This window comes from Nerophis ophidion, linkage group LG06 (genome assembly GCF_033978795.1).
Source record: "Nerophis ophidion isolate RoL-2023_Sa linkage group LG06, RoL_Noph_v1.0, whole genome shotgun sequence".
NCBI lineage: Eukaryota > Metazoa > Chordata > Actinopteri > Syngnathiformes > Syngnathidae > Nerophis > Nerophis ophidion.
In genome coordinates, this window is record NC_084616.1 from 9,998,706 (window position 1) to 10,021,737 (window position 23,032).

The following is a 23,032-nucleotide window of genomic DNA, read 5'->3' on the forward strand; positions in this document are numbered from 1 at the left end:
ATTAGTAGGATTGTCTTCACCCCAAAGGAAGCAGATGAGCTCATCTACTGTCAGCATGTTCGGGACCCCTGAGTGATGCATATATGCAATTCTCCCGCTGATTAACCATCATCGACAAAGGACGCTAAGGCGATTGATTTTCAACGTAGAACGGAGCTAATGGCTCAAAACCTAAATGATGTTGCTCTAATGGATGCAAGCTCGTTAGTGACATTGCTCACAGAAGGGACACATGAATGCATCACCATTATCCAACACGAAGAGCAGGGAGGAAGGGAGGAAGGGAGGAAGGGAGGAAGGGAGGAAGGGAGGGGCAGGTTAGAGACGCTTTGTTTTGGTAGCGGCTAATCTCGTTTGTGGAAGCCTCGGATCCCATCACGCTAATTGAAGCTTAGTGACGCTATATTCTAAAATGATGGGGACATTCTGGAATGTTGGGAACAGTCTAGAATGTTGGGAACAGTCTAGAATGGGGAGAACATTGTGAAATGTTGGGGACATTCTGGATTGATAGGGATACCTGTGAAGGTTGGGAACAGTCTAGAATGTTGCGTACATTCTGGAAGGTTGGGGACATTTAGGAATGACGGGATACCTGTGAATGTTTGGGACATTCTGGAATATTAGGGGTATCTGTGAATGTTGTGTAAATTTTGGATTGATAGGGGACAGTCTAGAATGTTGGGGACCTTCTGGAATGTTGGGGACTGATAGGGATATGTGTGAATGTCGGGAACATTCTGGAATGATGGGGACCTTTAGGAATTTTGGGGACACTCTGGAGGTTTCGGACATTCTGGAATGATAGGGATATCTGTGTATGTTGGGGACCTTCTGGAATGTTAGGAACAGTCAAGAATGTTGGGAACATTCTGGAATGTTGAGGAAATTGTGGATTGATAGGGATATCTGTAAATGTTGGGTACATTCTGGAATGTTGGAAACATTCTGGAATGTTCAGAACAATCTTGAATGTTGGGAACAGTCTAGAATGTTGGGAACAGTCTAGAATGGGGAGAACATTGTGAAATGTTGGGGACATTCTGGATTGATAGGGATACCTGTGAAGGTTGGGAACAGTCTAGAATGTTGAGTACATTTTGGAAGGTTGGGGACATTTAGGAATGATGGGATACCTGTGAATGTTTGGGACATTCTGGAATATTAGGGATATCTGTGAATGTTGTGTAAATTCTGGAATGATAGGAGACAGTCTGGAATGATAGGGATGTCTGTGAATGTTGGGAACAGTCGAGAATGCTGGTGACATTCTGGAAGTTTGGGACATTCTGGATTGATAGAGATATCTGTGAATGTTGTGTACATTCTGCATGGTTGGGGACACTCTGGAAAGACGGGGACATTCCGGAATGTTGGGAACATTCTAGAATGTTGGGGACCTTCTGGAATGTTGGGGACTGACAGGGATATGTGTGAATGTCGGGAACATTCTGGAATGATGGGGACCTTCTGGAATTTTGGGGACACTCTGGAATGATAGGGATATCTCTGTGTGTTGGGGACCTTCTGGAATGTTAGGAACAGTCAAGAATGTTGGGAACATACTGGAATGTTGAGGAAATTGTGGATTGATAGGGATATCTGTAAATGTTGGGTACATTCTGGAATGTTGAGAACAATCCGGAATGTCGGGAACAGTCTAGAATGTTGGGAACAGTCTAGAATGGGGAGAACATTGTGAAATGTTGGGGACATTCTGGATTGATAGAGATACCTGTAAAGGTTGGGAACAGTCTAGAATGTTGGGTACATTCTGGAAGGTTGGGGACATTTAGGAATGATGGGATACCTGTGAATGTTTGGGACATTCTGGAATATTAGGGATATCTGTGAATGTTGTGTAAATTTTGGATTGATAGGGGACAGTCTGGAATAATAGGGATGTCTGTGAATGTTGGGAACAGTCGAGAATGCCCCAGAATGTTGGGGACCTTCTGGAATGTTGGGGACTGATAGGGATATGTGTGAATGTCGGGAACATTCTGGAATGATAGGGACCTTCTGAAATTTTGGGGACACTCTGGAGGTTTGGGACATTCTGGAATGATAAGGATATCTGTGAATATTGGGAACAGTCAAGAATGTTGGGAACATTCTGGAATGTTGAGGAAATTGTGGATTGATCGGGATATCTGTAACTGTTGGGTACATTCTGGAATGCTGGGTACATTCTGGAATGTTGAGAACAGTCCAGAATGTTGGGAACAGTCTAGCATGTTTAGAACAGTAAAGAATGTTTCGAACAGTCTAGATCAGGGGTCACCAACACGGTGCCCGCGGGCACCAGGTCGCCCATAAGGACCAGATGAGTCGCCCGCTGGCCTGTTCTAAAAATAGCTCAAATAGCAGCACTTACCAGTGAGCTGCCTCTATTTTTTAAATGGTATTTATTTACTTGGAAGCTGATCTCGCTTTGCTCGACATTTTTAATTCTAAAAGAGACAAACCTCAAATAGAATTTGAAAATCCAAGAAAATATTTTAAAGACTTGGTCTTCACTTGTTTAAATAAATTCATTTTTTTTTTTTACTTTGCTTCTTATAACTTTCAGAAAGACAATTTAAGAGAAAAAATACCACCTTAAAAATGATTTTAGGATTTGTAAACAAACAATTTTAATCAATGTTTAAGTAAAAAATGTTTTTTTATTGTAAAGAATAATAAATACATTTTAATTAATTCTTCATTTTAGCTTCTGTTTTTTCAACGAAGAATATTTGTAAAATATTTTTTCAGACTTATTATGATTAAAATAAAATAAAAAGATATACCGGCAAATCTAGAAAATCTGTAGATTCAAATTTAAATGTTATTTCAAAGTCTTTTGAATTTCTTTTAAAATTTTTGTTCTGGAAAATCTAGAAGAAATAATGATTTGTCTTTGTTAGGAATATAGCTTGGTCCAATTTGTTATATATTCTAACAAGGTGTAGATTGGATTTTAACCTATTTAAAACATCTCACCTAAAATATATATTTATTGTGAGGAATCATTAAGATGATCAGTGTTTCCACAAAAATAAATATCATTAATTATTAATAATAACATAGAGTTAAAGGTAAATTGAGCAAAATGGCTATTTCTGGCAATTTATTTAAGTGTGTATCTAACTGGTAGCCCTTTGCATTAATCAGTACCCAAGAAGTAGCTCTTGCTTTCAAAAAGGTTGGTGACCCCTGGGCTAGAATGTTGGGGACCTTGTGGAATGTTGGGAACAGTCTAGAATGTTGGGAACAGTCAAGAAGGTTGGGAACAGTCTAGAATGTTGGGAACAGTCGAGAATGTTGGGGACCTTGGGGAGTGTTGGGAACAGTCGAGAATGTTGGGAACAGTCGAGAATGTTGGGGACCTCGGGGAATGTTGGGAACAGTGTAGAATGTTGGGAACAGTTGAGAATGTTGGGAACAGTCTAGAATGTTGGGAACAGTCTAGAATGTTGGGGACCTTGGGGAATGTTGGGAACAGTCTAGAATGTTGGGAACAGTCGAGAATGTTGGGGACCTTGTGGAATGTTGGGAACAGTCTAGAATGTTGGGAACAGTCGAGAATGTTGGGGACCTTGGGGAATGTTGGGAACAGTCTAGAATGTTGGGAAAAGTCAAGAATGTTGGGGACCTTGGGGAATGTTGGGAGCAGTCAAGAATGTTGGGAATGGTTGAGAATGTTGGGGACCTTGTGGAATGTTGGGAACAGTCTACAATGTTGGGAACAGTCTAGAATGTTGGGAACAGTCGAGAATGTTGGGAACGGTCGAGAATGTTGGGAACAGTCGAGAATGTTGGGGACCTTGGGGAATGTTGGGAACAGTCGAGAATGTTGGGGACCTTGGGGAATGTTGGGAACAGTCTAGAATGCTGGGAACAGTCAAGAATGTTGGGAACATTGTGGAGGGATAGGGATATCTGTGAATGTTGGGAACAGTCAAGAATGTTGGGAACAGTCAAGAATGTTGGGAACAGTCGATAATGTTGGGAACATTCTGGAATGTTGTGGATGGATAGGAATATCTGTGAATGTTGGGAACAGTCTACAATGTTGGGAGCAGTCAAGAATGTTGGGAACAGTCTAGAATGTTGGGAACAGTCGAGAATGTTGGGGACCTTGGGGAATGTTGGGAACAGTCGAGAATGTTGGGGACCTTGGGGAATGTTGGGAACAGTCGAGAATGTTGGGAACAATCAAGAATGTCGGGAAAAGTCTAAAATGTTGGGAACAGTCTAGAATGATGGGAACAGTCTAGAATGTTGGGAACAGTCGAGAATGTTGGGAACAGTCTAGAATGTTGGGAACAGTCTAGAATGTTGGGAACAGTCGAGAATGTTGGGAACAGTCTAGAATGTTGGGAACAGTCGAGAATGTTGGGAACAGTCGAGAATGTTGGGAACAGTCCAGAATGTTGGGAACAGTCAAGAATGTTGGGAACATTCTGGAATGTTGTGGACATTGTGGATGGATAGGGATATCTGTGAATGTTGGGAACATTCTCGAATGAAGGCAGTCACATGTAGCGCTATATCTGGGTAAAACGACTGGAGATTCCAAAAGGGGCACATGGCATGTGACTGGGGGTAGGGGGGTCGGGTTGAGGGGGGGGTGTGTGTGCTCTCCCGAGACCGGCCCACCACATTGTGGGGGTGCACAGACATGAGAGTGTGGTTTTGTGTCTGCAGGTCAAGAAGACAAATGGTCAAATTCACTCATCACATGACTTGTGTTTGGAGCTGGGGGGCGGGGAAGGGGACTAGTTTCCCCCTTCTTCCTCCCGTCTTTCCTGAATGGGCCGACCCTTCTCCGTGCCCCCCCACACCTCCTCCATGGTCTTATCTCGGGAGGAAGTGGACGGGAGGGTGGACACTCTGACCCAATTAGTGAGGCTAATTTAGAGGCTGGCCTTGTGGGGCAGAAGTCAAACTGCCCGAGACACAGGCCGAGCAAAGCTGCCTTGGACATGAACAAAACTACTGGATGAATACACACACACGGTGACATCACATAGACAAAGATAAGACCTTCTGGAGGAAAGTTCTGTGGTCAGATGAAACCAAAATGGAGCTGTTTGGCCACAATATCCAGCAATATTTTTGGAGGAGAAAAGGTGAGGCCTTTAATCCCAGGAACACCATGCCCACCGTCGAGCATGGTGCTGGTAGTATTACGCTCTGGGCCTGTTTTTGCTGCCAATGGAACCGCTGCTTTACAGAGAGTAAATGGGACAATGAAAAAGGAGGATTACCACCAAATTGTTCAGGACAAGCTAAAGTCATCAGCCCAGAGGTTGGGTCTTGGGCGCAGTTGGGTGTTCCAACAGGACAAAGACCCCAAATACATGTCAAAAGTGGTAAAAGGAATGGCTGAATCAGGCTAGAAAGAAGGTTTTGGAATGGTCTTCACAAAGCCCTGACTTAAAGGTGTGGACAATGCTGAAGAAACAAGTCCATATCAGAAAAGCAACACATTTAGCAGAAGCTTGTGGGTGACCTTACTAGCCTATATAAATCAACCATTTATAAATACACGTCGGTATATATATATATATATATATATATATATATATATATATATATATATATATACATACATTTATACATACATACTGTATATGTATGTATATATGTATGTATATGTATAAATACATGTATATATACATATATAAATGATAAATAAATAAATGGGTTGTACTTCCCATCCATCCTTTTTCTAATTGTATAGCGCTTTTCTACCTTCAAGGTACTCAAAGCGCTTTGACACTACTTCCACATTTACCCATTCCCACACACATTCACACACTGATGGAGGGAGCTGCCATGCAAGGCGCTAACCAGCACCCATCAGGAGCAAGGGTGAAGTGTCTTGCTCAGGACACAACGGACGTGACGAGGTTGGTACTAGGTGGGGATTGAACCAGAGACCCTCGGGTTGCGCACGGCCACTATCCCACTGCGCCACGCTGTCCCTATGTATGTATATATTTATATATATATATATATATGTATATATATATATGTGTGTGTATATATATATATATACATACATATATACTTACATATATATACATACATATATATACACATATATACATACAAATATGTAAATATAGCTGATGAAATATTATATAATTATTAAATATTGTAATTGGTTATTAAGATTATATGAAAATTCGATCCCTACCTTGTTTACTTTCGTGACCACCTCCTTAAAAAATTTTTCGTCAATCAGAAATACCAAACAGCTAAAATCCGCCAAACATGGAAAAGAGTAGACAGAGAGTTTTGCACTTTTTCCTGCCAACCCTTGTAATGGATTTAAATTGGTGTACTTTTGATTTGTTTTAATGCCGAATGACATTAAAACAAATCACTAACCTAAATGAGAAAGATGTCTTATGTGCGACCATGTTTGTTGGAGTTTTGGGATTTTTTTTCCTCTGTGTCATGACTAGGGAAGGTTGTTTGGATTGGATCATATACTGTAGGTAGTTTCCCTTCATATTAGCTCTCTCTTAGCCAAGAGTCTAAAATAATGCATGCTTATGTCGATTCCGCCATTGCTTTACTGCCAAGCGGGTAAATCCTGGATCGAGTCGTGTTCAACTTTGTGTGTTTTTAGGCTGCGAAAAAGCCCAACAAGCAGCCATGACGACACTCTTGCTATCCCATTCCAGCACTTTTTTAATGAGTGGTCTTAAAAGATGACTGCCTCCATCGCCACCCAACTGGCAGAAAAAGACTTGCAACACTTAATGTCAGCCATGCTTGGCGTGCAGATGTTTCCAGGACTGCAGCACCAGCTCAGCAGCGCTCTTTGGCCGCGCTGACCGACTTCTTCAAAGTCCTGGCGGTGACATCACCTACTGAGGGATTTTTTTGCTTTTTCCCCACATTCACCTCTGGTCCTCAGTCACTAATCTGGGCGTTAGAATTTAGAACGGACCGTCACCTGACCTTTGAGGCTCCCATAAAACAACTGCACTGCAAAAACTGAAACCTGAGTCAGAGGAAATGTCTCAAAAAAGGAGGATATTTGCTTATTTTCTGTCTGATAAGATCATTCTTGTCACTAAGCAGATTTTAAGTTGGAGCGTTTTACTTATTTTCAATGATCTCAGTAAGATATTACAGATTTGATGACTTATATTGAGTAAAACATGCTTGAAACTACAATATCAACACTCAGGAGTGTAGAACTGTTGTTTTTTTTAAGTAATAATTTCTTATTTCAAGCATGAAATAAAAAAAAAAAACATGACTTTGACACAAATGTGCCTCAAGATTAAAACAGATGACAGTCGAATGGACTTTGCGGTTTAATTTTCAATGAAACAAGAGGAAATACGTCCTCATATAGTAGTACAGTCGGCACAGTTCAATAAACGGACGTTTAATATTCAAACACTTAACGTGTCACATTTTCAAACTATTTTGAACAGAAATAGTTCATCCACATTCAGGTAAATTCGACAAAATTACAATAAAAAAATGTGGCTGGGGGCCGGGCAGTACATATATATATATATATATATATATATATATATATATATATATATATATATTACCTATTGCTTTAATATTTGTTTCTTTAAAATTATTTTCTAATGTTTGCCTGATCTTGAATAGGATTGTGCTGAAAATTTGAATTCCGCCAAAGGGATTAATAAAGTATTTCTGATTCTGATATATCTAAAAAAAAATAATAATAATAATTTTTTCAAAAGAAGGGTTTTTTAAGCCTTTTTTTTTAAAGCATTCACAGTCTGTGGTACCCGAAGTTGGTCAGGGAGAAAGTTCCACAGACTGGGAGGAGATATATATATATATATATATATATTTATATTATTTATTAGGGGTGGGCAAATTAATGCGTTAATTACGCGTTAACTCATCAATCTATTAACGCCGACAATTATTTTATCGCACATTTGCGTATGTTGTTTACATGCTTTTATTTTGTTAACGCCTTTTCTTAACAAGATGGCATCTCCCGGATGTACTTCGGCGTGGAGGGGCTGTTGGTAAAGATGGAACATTTTGCAAAAATACCGGACAATTCTGCAAATTTCATGGCTGGCTTACAGCGTGGTCACTCCGGGATCACTTACGACCGCCAGACAATTCTGGATGTGGATAGATCGGGCCGTTTTGGACTGAATGAGGCATGCTTGCTAGACCGGCTAGCTAGCATGGGAATACTTTGCCGGCTACATCCAGCGGCCTGTGAAGCAGCGGAGTATATGTGTTGTTTGTTTATTTATGAATAATGCAGACGAGGAGTGTTAGCTGAGTTCTTAATGTTTACTTTCAGAGCGTGCATATCACAACATACAAGATGCCGTCATGGCGACACAACCTATACCGGGCTACCGCGCAAGCTCGTCACTCCTGTTGCATGCTGGGTAGGGTAGTTCTTTTTTTCCCTGGCTCATAACATCACAATATAGTACCATGTATATGCATTCAGTTTATCAAAGCACCAAGCAAACAATCGGAAAATTCCCATCATATCAATTCCTAGATATGGTCATAATTATTTTAAGTGCACTACACAGAATAAACACAATATTATTAATATTGCTACTACGGATAATTTGATCAAAAATTCCCTAAAACAGCCCACTACCTATAATATAGGTTTTTTAAACATAAGACCCTGATAAAAAAAAATGTTTCTGCTGTTACCTCAGAAATTGCCTGTTCAGATGTTATGATTGTGGCTCAGAGATTTGTATGTAGATTATATTTATTTTCCATAACAAACAGGATAACTTAAATACCCTGGCAGTGGCAATAAGCTTAAATGTTTGTATTTACATTTTTTGACTTGATTTTCATAAAATATGCTATTTAACTGCTACTGTTTAACAAGGACTGATTTAAATTGTGTTTGCACAACAAATGTTTTGGCGCTTTTGTTCATGTGGGAGAATATTCCAATAAAGGTGCACTACACACTACTTTTGAATTCATTATTGGGCTTTGCGTATACAATGCAGTTAATCGCGATTAATCGGAGAAACGTGCGATTAACTTTGATTAAAATTTTTAATCGTTGCCCAGCCCTAATATATATATATATATATATATATATATATATATATATATATATATATATATATATATATATATATATATGTGTGTGTTACCTATTGCTTTAATATTTGTTTCTTTAAAATTAACATATATATATATATATATATATATATATGAAAGGGCTTGTGCTGAAAATTTTAATTCCCCCTCAGGGATTAATAAAGTATTTCTGATTCTGATATATCTAAAAAAAAAAAAAAAACGTTTTTCAAAAGAAGGGTTTTTAAAGCCTTTTTTAAAAAGCATTCACAGTCTGTGGTACCCTCAGTTGGTCAGGGAGAGCGTTCCACAGACTGGGAGGAGAAATATATGTATATTTTTTTTATTTCTCGCGCACTAACTGACTGAAAGAGCACGCACTTGGTGCGATGATGTCATTTTATGGATGGGAAAATGCATTTTTAGACAATATGATTTGCCTGAGTGGATAAGAGACCCCGAGAATAACAAGCGGTTGCCATGTTGCCTTTCCATAAGAAAAATTAACTATTTTGTAGTGTAAGTTTGCTGGTTTGAAGAAATGACATATCATTATGTCAAGATAATGGCACTAGCATTTATTTTTCAACATATTAAGAAAAAAGGTCTCTTTTTTTTCTATCAAGAAAAGTGCACTTGTTATCTGTGAGCATATACTTATTTTAAGGTTATTTTGGGGTTCATTGATGTTAGCTAATGGTACTTGTTTTGGAAAGTCTTGAGAAGCCAAATTTTCTTGTTCTATTGGCAGATAATTTTACTTACCCACAATTTTATTTATTTTTTTCTTGTTTTTGAACACTGACTTTTGGCAGTGTGTGCAAGACCTCCTTCTCCCACCTCAGGAACATGGCAAAACACCCTTGTCGGGATCCCTTCACTGGCTTCCTGTTCCAATCAGGGTTGAATACAACTCACCAGTGCCTCCGTGGAAATGCCCCCCCTGTACCTCAAAGAACGGCTCACCCCCAAATCCTCCACACGACACCTCCGCCTTGGACAGACTAACCTCCGAACAATGAGAGACCGGGCTTTCTGTTCCAAACGCAGGTACACTCTCCCTGACCACCTGAGGGCACCACAGACTGTGAAAGCTTGTTAAAAAAAAGGCTAATCTTTTTTTTTTTTTTTAAATAATTGTTTTTTAGATATATCAGAATCAGAAATACTGTACTAATCCCTGCGGGGGGAATAAACGTTTTCAGCACGATCCCATTCAAGATCAGACAAAAATTACAGGGAGACAGAACAGGATCGCTGACGGGTCTGCCAACATGTGGTGTCCCTTACAAAAAAGGTGAGAAAAAGGTAAACAAAAGGACATTAAAGATATTAAAAGAGCAGAGTTTATATGCGTGCTAGTTCTAGCTATTAGGCTGTTCTAGTTTTTATTTTTATTTGATTATTTTTTTTAATGCACCGTAGCACTTTGAGGTTGTTTGCTCAATGTAAAGTTCTTTTACAAATAAGATGTATTATTATTATTATCCATCCCATCCATTTTCTACCGCTTATTCCCTTTTGGGGTCGCGGGGGGCGCCGGCGCCTATCTCAGCTACAATCGGGCGGAAGGCGGGGTACACCCTGGACAAGTCGCCACCTCATCGCAGGTATTATTATTATTATTATTATTATGTCCAATATAGCAGATAAAAAACGGTTCAAAAGTGGCGGGGGCCAATAAAGAAGTGTTGATTTGGAATTTACTGGAATAAAGTCTGTTGAGTGGTCTTTGAATAATAATTAAAAAAAGCTTTCTGTGGCTTCTGTCAACCCCGACAGTCGTCCATTCATTCCACGCCAACCTTTAGCTCACCTGGAACCTTTTTGTCAAGCCGGGCGGTGTCCTGTTCACCTGTTATGCAAACACTCTTTGTTGGTCCCCCCCCCCTCTTATCTGCCGCCCACCCTGAAGAAGGACTGAAGAAGCATCCTTCAAAAAGTGTTCCTCGACACCCAATTAGGTTTTCCCCGGACGCAAACAGGACAAAAAGGGCTTGGTCCCCCGGTCCAGGAAGCGATAAGAGTCCGGTGTCGGCCGATCCAGAGCCGCTGCTGACAACAGGAGCGGAAAGGAGAAAAGGCGGCGCTGGCTTGCGGAGAGAGTACACAAAGGCAGCAAAGTACTATTATTAAGTGTTGGCTTGACCAAATACCGCGTTCACCATCTGGGGAACATGCCTGCAGCTGTTGGGGGTTCTGAACACAACTAAATCTAAAACTACCTCAGTTGCCTCAGGCAGATTTAAGCAGGGGCCAAAAATGAAGAACTAGTGCTGATATAGTACAAATAAAATAAAAAAATAAAAATAAAAATACTTAAAGAAATAAAATTAATGTAACAGTTTAATTTAAAAAAAAAATCTATCTAAAATATGTATTTTTAATATTTAAATGAATTCTGTAGTTTCAATAAATATGTTGTTGATTTAAAAATATATACAATATGCACCCACATTGTTAAAAAAACCAAAATGAAGAATCAATGCTGATATATTTAAAAAAAAAAAAAAAGGAAATTAATGTAATATTTTAATAACCCCAAAATTTACTAAAATGTTTATTTTTAATATTTAAATGAATTATTTAGTTTCAATAAATATGCTGACAATTTAAAAATATATACAATATCCACACACATTGTAAAAAAAAAAATATATAGAATTAATGCTGATATAGAAAACATTTTTAAAAATACTTACAAAAATTTAATTGATGTAACAATTTAATTTGAAAAAATCTAAAACATTTGTTTTTAATACTCAAATTAATTATGTAGTTTCAATTAATATGTTGACGGTTAAAAAAAATATACAATATCCACCCACATTGTAAAAAAACAAAAAAAAAATTGATGCTGATATAGTACAAATAAAAAAAAAAAATACTTTTGAAAAAAATATTTTTCTGTAACATTTTAATTTAAAAAAATCTAAATAAAATATGTATTTTTAATATTTAAATGAATTCTGTAGTTTCAATACATATGTTGTTGATTTAAAAATATATACAATATGCACCCACATTGTTAAAAAAACTCAAATGAAGAATTAATGCTGATATATATTTTTTAAAAAAGTCAATTAATGTAATACTTTAATAACCAAAAAAATTACTAAAATATTTATTTTTAATATTTAAATGAATTATTTAGTTTCAATAAATATGCTGACAATTTAAAGAAATATACAATATCCACACACATTGTAAAAAAAATAAAAATATAGAATTAATGCTGATATAAAAAAAATTTAAAAAATACTTACAAAAATTTAATTGATGTAACAATTTAATTTAAAAAAAACTAAAACATTTGTTTTTAATACTCAAATTAATTATGTAGTTTCAATTAATATGTTGACGGTTAAAAAAAATATACAATATCCACCCACATTGTAAAAAAACAAAAATAATTGATGCTGATATAGTACAAATAAAAATAAAAAAATAAAAATACTTTAAAAAAATATATTTTTTGTAACATTTTAATTTTAAAAAATCTAAATAAAATATGTATTTTTAATATTTAAATGAATTCTGTAGTTTCAATAAATATGTTGTTGATTTAAAAATATATACAATATGCACCCACATTGTTAAAAAAAACTCAAATGAAGAATTAATGCTGATATATATTTTAAAAAAAAGTAAATTAATGTAATATTTTAATAACCAAAAAATTTACTAAAATATTTATTTTTAATATTTAAATGAATTATTTAGTTTCAATAAATATGCTGACAATTTAAAGAAATATACAATATCCACACACATTGTAAAAAAAAAGATATAGAATTAATGCTGATATAGAAAATATTTTTAAAAATACTTACAAAAATTTAATTGATTTAACAATTTAATTTGAAAAAATCTAAAACATTTGTTTTTAATACTCAAATTAATTATGTAGGTTCAATTAATATGTTGACGGTTAAAAAATATATACAATATCCACCCACATTGTAAAAAAACAAAAAAAATTGATGCTGATATAGTACAAATTTTAAAAAAAAAATACTTTGGAAAAAAATATTTTTTTGTAACATTTTAATTTTAAAAAATCTAAAAAGAATATGTATTTTTAATATTTAAATGAATTCTGTAGTTTCAATAAATATGTTGTTGATTTAAAAATATATACAATATGCACCCACATTGTTAAAAAAACTCAAATGAAGAATTAATGCTGATATATATAAAAAAAGTAAATTAATGTAATACTTTAATAACCAAAAAATTTACCAAAATATTTATTTTTAATATTTAAATGAATTATTTAGTTTCAATAAATATGCTGACAATTTAAAGAAATATACAATATCCACACACATTGTAAAAAAAATAAAAATATAGAATTAATGCAGATATAGAAAAAATTTAAAAAATACTTACAAAAATTTAATTGATGTAACAATTTAATTAAAAAAAATCTAAAACATTTGTTTTTAATACTCAAATTAATTATGTAGTTTCAATTAATATGTTGACGGTTAAAAAATATATACAATATCCACCCACATTGTAAAAAAACAAAAAGAATTGATGCTGCTATAGTACAAATAAAAATAAAAAAATACTTTTGAAAAAAATATTTTTTTGTAACATTTTAATTTGCAAAAATCTAACTAAAATATGTATTTTTAATATTTAAATGAATTCTGTAGTTTCAATAAATATGTTGTTGATTTAAAAATATATACAATATGCACCCACATTGTTAAAAAAAACTCAAATGAAGAATTAATGCTGATATACATTAAAAAAAAGTCAATTAATGTAATACTTTAATAACCAAAAAAATTACTAAAATATTTATTTTTGATATTTAAATGAATTATTTAGTTTCAATAAATATGCTGACAATTTAAAAATATATACAATATCCACCCACATTGTAAAAAAAATAAAATGAAGAATTAATGCTGATATAGACTTTTTTTTTTAAATATTTACAAAAATTAAATTAATGTAACAATTGAATTTAAAAAAATCTAAAATATTTATTTTTAATATTCAAATAATTTCTGTAGTTTCAATTAATATGTTGACTATTACTCCTCTCTGAGCTGCTACCTTACCGTGGTAGAGGAGTTTGCGTGTCCCAATGATCCTAGGAGCTATGTTGTCTGGGGGTTTTCATGCCCCCTGGTAGGGTCTCCCAAGACAAACAGGTCCTAGGTGAGTGATCAGACAAAGAGCAGCTCAAAGACTTCAATGGAATTACAACGAAATGAACCCAGATTTCCCTCGCCCGGACGTGGGTCACCGGGGCCCCGCTCTGGAGCCAGGCCCGGAGTTGGGGCACGATGGCGAGCGCCTGGTGGTCGGGCCTGTTCCCATGGGGCCCAGCCGGGCACAGCCCGAAGAGGCAACGTGGGTCATCCCTCCAATGGGCTCACCACTCATAGGAGGGGCCATAGAGGTCGGGTGCATTGTGAGCTGGGCGGCAGCCGAAGGCAGGGCACTTGGCGGTCCGATCCTCGGCTACAGAAGCTAGCTCTTGGGACGTGGAACGTCACCTCACTGGGGGGGAAGGAGCCTGAGCTAGTGCGCGAGGTAGAGAAGTTCCGGCTGGATATAGTCGGACTCACCTCGACGCACAGCAAGGGCTCTGGAACCAGTTCTCTCGAGAGGGACTGGACCCTCTTCCACTCTGGCGTTGCCGGCAGTGAGAGGCGACGGGCTGGGGTGGCAATTCTGGTTGCCCCCCGGCTCAAAGCCTGTACGTTTGAGTTCAACCCAGTGGACGAGAGGGTAGCTTCCCTTCGCCTTCGGGTGGGGGGACGGATCCTGACTGTTGTTTGTGCTTACGCACCAAACAGCAGTTCAGAATACCCACCCTTTTTGGGTACACTCGAGGGAGTACTGGAAAGTGCTCCTCCGGGTGATTCCCTTGTCCTACTGGGAGACTTCAACGCTCATGTTGGCAACGACAGTGAAACCTGGAGAGGCGTGATTGGGAAGAATGGTCGCCCGGATCTAAACCCGAGTGGTGTTTTGTTATTGGACTTTTGTGCTCGTCACAGTTTGTCGATAACAAACACCATGTTCAAACATAAGGGTGTCCATATGTGCACTTGGCACCAGGACACCCTAGGCCGCAGCTCCATGATCGACTTTGTAGTTGTGTCATCGGATTTGCGGCCTTATGTTTTGGACACTCGGGTGAAGAGAGGGGCGGAGCTTTCTACCGATCACCACCTGGTGGTGAGTTGGCTGCGATGGTGGGGGAGGATGCCGGACAGACCTGGCAGGCCCAAGCGCATTGTGAGGGTCTGCTGGGAACGTCTGGCAGAGTCTCCTGTCAGAGAGAGTTTCAATTCACACCTCCGGGAGAACTTTGAACATGTCACGAGGGAGGTGCGGGACATTGAGTCCGAGTGGACCATGTTCCGAACCTCTATTGTCGAGGCGGCTGATTGGAGCTGTGGCCGCAAGGTTGTTGGTGCCTGTCGTGGCGGTAATCCCAGAACCCGTTGGTGGACACCAGCAGTGAGGGATGCCGTCAAGCTGAAGAAGGAGTCCTATCGGGTTCTTTTGGCTCATAGGACTCCGGAGGCAGTGGACGGGTACCGACGGGCCAAGCGGTGTGCAGCTTTAGCGGTCGCGGAGGCAAAAACTCGGACATGGGAAGAGTTCGGGGAAGCCATGGAAAACGACTTCCGGACGGCTTCGAAGCGATTCTGGACCACCATACGGCGCCTCAGGAAGGGGAAGCAGTGCACTATCAACACCGTGTATGGTGCGGATGGTGTTCTGCTGACTTCGACTGCGGATGTTGTGGATCGGTGGAGGGAATACTTCGAAGACCTCCTCAATCCCACCAACACGTCTTTCTTTGAGGAAGCGGTGCCTGGGGAATCTGTAGTGGACTCTCTTATTTCTGGGGCTGAGGTCGCTGAGGTAGTTAAAAAGCTCCTCGGCGGCAAGGCCCCGGGGGTGGATGAGATCCGCCCGGAGTTCCTTAAGGCTCTGGATGCTGTGGGGCTGTCTTGGTTGACAAGACTCTGCAGCATCGCGTGGACATCGGGGGCGGTACCTCTGGATTGGCAGACCGGGGTGGTGGTCCCTCTCTTTAAGAAGGGGGACCGGAGGGTGTGTTCCAACTATCGTGGGATCACACTCCTCAGCCTTCCCGGTAAGGTTTATTCAGGTGTACTGGAGAGGAGGCTTCGCCGGATAGTCGAACCTCGGATTCAGGAGGAACAGTGTGGTTTTCGTCCTGGTCGTGGAACTGTGGACCAGCTCTATACTCTCGGCAGGGTTCTTGAGGGTGCATGGGAGTTTGCCCAACCAGTCTACATGTGCTTTGTGGACTTGGAGAAGGCATTCGACCGTGTCCCTCGGGAAGTCCTGTGGGGAGTGCTCAGAGAGTATGGGGTATCGGAATGTCTTATTGTGGCAGTCCGCTCCCTGTATGATCAGTGTCAGAGCTTGGTCCGCATTGCTGGCAGTAAGTCGGACACGTTTCCAGTGAAGGTTGGACTCCGCCAAGGCTGTCCTTTGTCACCGATTCTGTTCATAACTTTTATGGACAGAATTTCTAGGCGCAGTCAAGGCGTTGAGGGGTTCCGGTTTGGTGGCCACGGGATTAGGTCTCTGCTTTTTGCAGATGATGTAGTCCTGATGGCTTCATCTGGCCGGGATCTTCAGCTCTCACTGGATCGGTTCGCAGCCGAGTGTGAAGCGACTGGAATGAGAATCAGCACCTCCAAGTCCGAGTCCATGGTTCTCGCCCGGAAAAGGGTGGAGTGCCATCTCCGGGTTGGGGAGGAGACCCTGCCCCAAGTGGAGGAGTTCAAGTACCTAGGAGTCTTGTTCACGAGTGGGGGAAGAGTGGATCGTGAGATCGACAGGCGGATCGGTGCGGCGTCTTCAGTAATGCGGACGTTGTATCGATCCGTTGTGGTGAAGAAGGAGCTGAGCCGGAAGGCAAAGCTCTCAATTTACCGGTCGATCTACGTTCCCATCCTCACCTATGGTCATGAGCTTTGGGTCATGACCGAAAGGATAAGATCACGGGTACAAGCGGCCGAAATGAGTTTCCTCCGCCGGGTGGCGGGGCTCTCCCTTAGAGATAGGGTGAGAAGCTCTGCCATCCGGGAGGAGCTGAACGTAAAGCCGCTGCTCCTCCACATCGAGAGGAGCCAGATGAGGTGGTTCGGGCATCTGGTCAGGATGCCACCCGAACGCCTCCCTAGGGATGTGTTTAGGGCACGTCCAGCTGGTAGGAGGCCACGGGGAAGACCCAGGAACCGTTGGAAAGACTATGTCTCCCGGCTGGCCTGGGAACGCCTCGGGATCCCCCGGGAAGAGCTAGACGAAGTGGCTGGAGATAGGGAAGTCTGGGCTTCCCTGCTTAGGCTGCTGCCCCCGCGACCCGACCTCGGATAAGCGGAAGATGATGGAGGGATGGATGGATGTTGACTATTAAAGAAAATATACAATATCCACCCACATTGTACAAAATCTAAAATTAAGAATTGATGCTGATATAGTACGAATAAAAATAAAAAAATAAAAATACTTTTGAAAAAAATATTTTTTTGCAACATTTTAATTTTAAAAAATCTAAATAAAATATGTATTTTTAATATTTAAATGAATTCTGTAGTTTCAATAAATATGTTGTTGATTTAAAAATATATACAATATGCACCCACATTGTTAAAAAAACTCAAATGAAGAATTAATGCTGATATATATTAAAAAAAGTAAATTAATGTAATACTTTAATAACCAAAACATTTACTAAAATATTTATTTTTAATATTTAAATGAATTATTTAGTTTCAATAAATATGCTGACAATTTAAAGAAATATACAATATCCACACACATTGTAAAAAAAATAAGATATAGAAGTAATGCTGATATAGAAAAAAATTTAAAAATACTTACAAAAATATAATTGATGTAACAATTTAATTTAAAAAAAATCTAAAACATTTATTTTTAATACTCAAATTAATTATGTAGTTTCAATTAATATGTTGACGGTTAATGAAATATACAATATCCACCCACATTGTAAAAAAACAAAAAGAATTGATGCTGATATAGTACAAATTTAAAAAAAAAAAAAAAACTTTGGAAAAAAATATTTTTTTTGTAACATTTTAATTTTTAAAAAATCTAAATAAAATATGTATTTTTAATATTTAAATTAGTTATGCAGTTTCAATAAATATGTTGAAAATTTAAAAAAAATATGCAATATCCACATACATTGTAAAAAAAACTAAAATTAAGAATTAATGCTGGTATTGAAAAAATTTTAATAAAAATACGTAAAAAATTTAAATGAATGTAATATTTTATAAAAAAATAACCAACTAAAATATGTATCTTTAATATTACAATTAATTATTTAGTTTCAATAAATATGTTGACAATTTCAAAAAATATATATCCACCCACATTGTAAAAAAAACTAAAATGAAGAATTAATGCAGATATAGTAAAAATAAAAAATAAAAAAAGAATTTAAAAAGTTTAATTATTGTAACATGTTAATTTAAAAAATAAATCGAACTAAAATTCATCGATCCATCCATTTCCTACCGCTTATTCCCTTTTTCAGCTACAATCGGGCGGAACGCGGCGTACACCCTGGACAAATCGCCACCTCATCGGAGTCTAACTAAAATATTTATAAAACACTTAAAAAACTGAAATTAATGCAACTTTGTAAAAAAAGTAATAATAATGAAGAATTAATGCTGATATAGTAAAAATTAAAAAAAATAACAAATACTTAAAAAATTCAAATTAATGTAACATTTTAATACAAAAAAATGTACCTAAAATATTTATTTTGAATATTTAAATGAATTATGTAGTTTCAATAAATATGTTGACAATTTAAAAAAATATACAATATCCCCCCACATTGTAGAAAAAACTCAAATGAATAATAAAAGCTGATGTAGAAAAAATAAAACAAAAAAAATACTTAAAAAACTTAAATTAATGCTACTTTTTAAAAAAAAATGTAAATCTAACTTAAATATTTATGTTTAATATTTAAATGAATTATGTAGTTTCAATAAATATGTTGACAATTTAAAAAAATATACAATATCCACCAACATTGTAAAAAACTAACATGAAGAATTAATGCTATATGGTAAAAATTAAAAAAAACCTAACAAATACTTAAAAATTTCAAATTAATGTAATATTTTAATACAAAAAAGTAACTAAAATATTTATTTTTACTATTTGAATAAATCATATAGTTTCAAAAAATATGTTGACAATTGAAAAACATATTCAATATTCACCCACTTTGTAAAAAAAATTAAATGAATAATTAATGCTGATATAATAATTAAAAAAAAAAATACTTAAAAAATTCAAATTAATGTAACATTTTAATACAAAAAAATGCAACTAAAATATGTATTTTTTATATTTGAATTAATTATGTAGTTTCAATAAATATGTTGACAATTTAAAAAAATATTCAATATTCACCCACTTTGTAAAAAAAAATAAATTGAAGAATTAATGCTGATATAATAAAAATAAAAAAACTAACAAATACTTAAAAAATTCAAATTAATGTAACATTTTAATACAAAAAAATGCAACTAAAATATTTATTTTTTATATTTGAATGAATTATGTAGTTTCAATAAATATGTTGACAATTTAAAAAAATATTCAATATCCACCCACATTGTAGAAAAAAACTCAAATGAATAATAAAAGCTGATGTAGTGAAAATAAAACAAATTGAAAAAAATACTTAAAAAACTTAAATTAATGCAACTTTAAAAAAAAAATTAAAATCTAACTTAAATATTTACGTTTAATATTTAAATGAATTATGTAGTTTCAATAAATATGTCGACAATTTAGAAAAATATACAATATCCACTCACATTGTAGAAAAAAACTCAAATGAATAATAAAAGCTGATGTAGTGAAAATAAAAAAAATTGAAAAAAATACTTAAAAACTTAAATTAATGCAACTTTAAAAAAAAAATTAAAATCCAACTTAAATATTTACATTTAATATTTAAATGAATTATGTAGTTTCAATAAATATGTCGACAAATTTGGAAAATATACAATATCCACTCACATTCTAGAAAAAAACTCAAATGAATAATAAAAACTGATGTAGTGAAAATAAAACAAATTGAAAAAAATACTTAAAAAACTTAAATTAATGCAACTTTAAAAACAATTTTTTAAATCTAACTTAAATATTTACGTTTAATATTTAAATGAATTATGTAGTTTCAATAAATATGTCGACAATTTAGAAAAATATACAATATCCACCCACATTGTAAAAAAACTAAAATGAATTAATGCGAATATAGCAAAAAAAAAAAAAAGTTAAATACATGAAAAAAGTGAATTCATGTAACATTTCAATTTTTAAAAAATCTAACTAAAATACCTATTTTAATATTTGAATGAATTATGTAGTTTCAGTAAATATGTTGACAATTTAAAAAGATATATAATATCCACCCACATTGTTTCAAGTACTGTGAACTCAAGAGAAAACGCTATTTCCTTCTTGATCTTAGCGTCTAAAAGTCAGCACGTCGCTTACCTTCCACGTCAAACTCGATGGCGTGACAATCTGATTGGCCGAGGCTCCACGGGCAGTAAGCGACCGATCCGCCCTCCACAATGCCGCTCTGCCTGGTGTTGGCCTTGGGGGCGCCCACCACCACGCTGGCACTGAAAGGAGACACAACATCTTTTTAGATCATTGCTCAAATTTTAAACACACGTACAAAAGCCAAAAGCAGTCAAGTTGTCACCTTGTGTAAATGCTAAATAAAAAGAGAATAAAATAATTTGCAAATTAACTTATATTCAATTGAATAGACTGCAAAGACAAGATATTTAACGTCCCAATTGGAAAACTTTTGTTATTTTTTGCAATTTGATGTCAAAAAAGCTGGCACAAGTGGCAAAAAAGACTGAGGAAGTCATGGAATGCTCATCAAATACTTATTTGGAACATCCCACAGGTGGACAGGCTAATTGGGAACAGGTGGGTGCCATGATTGGGTGTAAAAGCTGCTTCCGTGAAACGCTCGGTCGTTCACAAACACGGACGGGGCGAGGGTCGCCACTTTGTCAACAAACGCCTGAGCAAATTGTTTAAGAACAACATTTCTCAAGCAGCTATTGCAAGGAATTTAGGGATTTCACCATCTACGCTCCGTAATATCATCAAAAGGTTCAGAGAATCTGGAGAAATCACTGCACGTAACATTGAATACCTGTGACCCTGGATCCCTCGGGCGGTACTGCATCAAAAACTGACGTAAGTGTGTAAAGGATATCACCACATGGGCTCAGGAACTCTTTAGAAAACCACTGTCAGTAACTACAGTCGGTCGCTACATCTGTAAGTGCAAGTTAAAACTCTACTATGCAAATCCAAAGCCATTTATCAACAACACCCAGAAACGCCGCCTAGCTTCGCTGGGCCCGAACTCATCTCAGATGGACTGACGCAAAGTGGAAAAAGTGTTCTATGGTCTGACGAGTCCACATTTCAAATTGTTTTGGGAAACTGTGGAATCCGTGTCCTTCGGACCAAAGAGGAAAAGAACCATCCAGATGGTTCTACACGCAAAGTGTAAAAGGCAGCATGTGTGATGATATGGGGGGTGTGTTAGTGCCCAAGGCATAGGTAACTCACACATCTGTGAAGGCACCATTAATGCTGAAAGGTACATATAGCTTTTGGAGCAACATATGTTATCATGGACGCCCCTGCTTATTTCAGCAAGACACGTGAAATTCTAAGTTCATGATTATTTGCACACAAAAAAAACATGTGAACATGAAATATCTTGCCTTTGCAGTCTATTCAATTGAATATAAGTTGAAAAGGATTTGGAAATCATTGTGTACTCTTTTTATTTACCATTTACACAACGTGCCAAAAGATTGTCGTTATTGTTGTGGTTCCACGCGATGATGGCGACTTCTTATGATGCACACGCCGACATTAGCGGAGCCATCGGACTAACCGGCCCAGACCTGATGAGTGGGTCCTCATGGACAGGTTGTCAACATAAGCGTGCTCCACTGGATTATTTATGAGACTTTGGCAACTTAAGTGCTGGGTGTTGCAGCAACTGTGGAACCGGATGCAATTTGTTGCTCCGGCACACAAACTACGGTCCGGTTGAGGTAAAAAAAATAAATAAAATAAAAACCTGCACCCCGTGTGGTTAAGTGGACTTCAGAACCAACCCAGAGAGCCTAAGTGGAGTCATCTATTGTTTCCACTGCTGCCAAACACTTTGTCGGAAGAATTAATGCTGATATAGTAAAAATATATTTTTTTGATTTAAATATTTTTAAAACAAAAATAAATAATGTAACATTTTAATTAAAAAAAATATATATATTTATTTCCAAACTTAAATTAATTATGTAGTTTAAAAATGTATACAATATCCACCTACGTTGTAAAAAAAACTAAAATGAAGAATTAATGCTCATATAGTACAAATTTAAAAAAATAAAAATACCTAAAACATTTAAATTAATGCAACATTTTAATAAAACAAAAAATCTGACCAAAATATTTATTTTTAATATTTAAATGATTTATGTAGATTAAATAAATATGTTGACAGTTTAAAAAAAAATACAATATCAACCAGCATTATTAAAAAAAACTAAAATGAAGAATCAATGCTGATATAGTAAAAATAAAAAAACACTTTAAAATGTTAAATTAATGTAACATTATAAAAAACATATATAAATAAAATATTTATTTTTAATATTTAAATGAATTATGTAGTTCCAATAAATATAATGACAGTTTAAAAAAATATACAATATCCACCCACATTGTTAAAAAAAAACTAAAATAAAGAATTAATGCTGATATAGTAAAAATAAAAAAAAATACTTAAAATGTTTTTAAATAAATTAATATTTAAATA

At 36.3% G+C, this 23,032-nt stretch overlaps 1 protein-coding gene across 1 annotated transcript in view; it reads right to left on the bottom strand.

The window, feature by feature from the left end:
- itga5 (integrin, alpha 5 (fibronectin receptor, alpha polypeptide)) overlaps positions 1-23,032 on the bottom strand; it is a 141,634-nt gene that overhangs the window by 116,943 nt on the left and 1,659 nt on the right. The window contains exon 2 of the mRNA XM_061902326.1: positions 20,662-20,792. Coding sequence (XP_061758310.1) covers positions 20,662-20,792 — 131 coding nt within the window. The remainder of the gene's footprint in view (positions 1-20,661; positions 20,793-23,032) is intronic.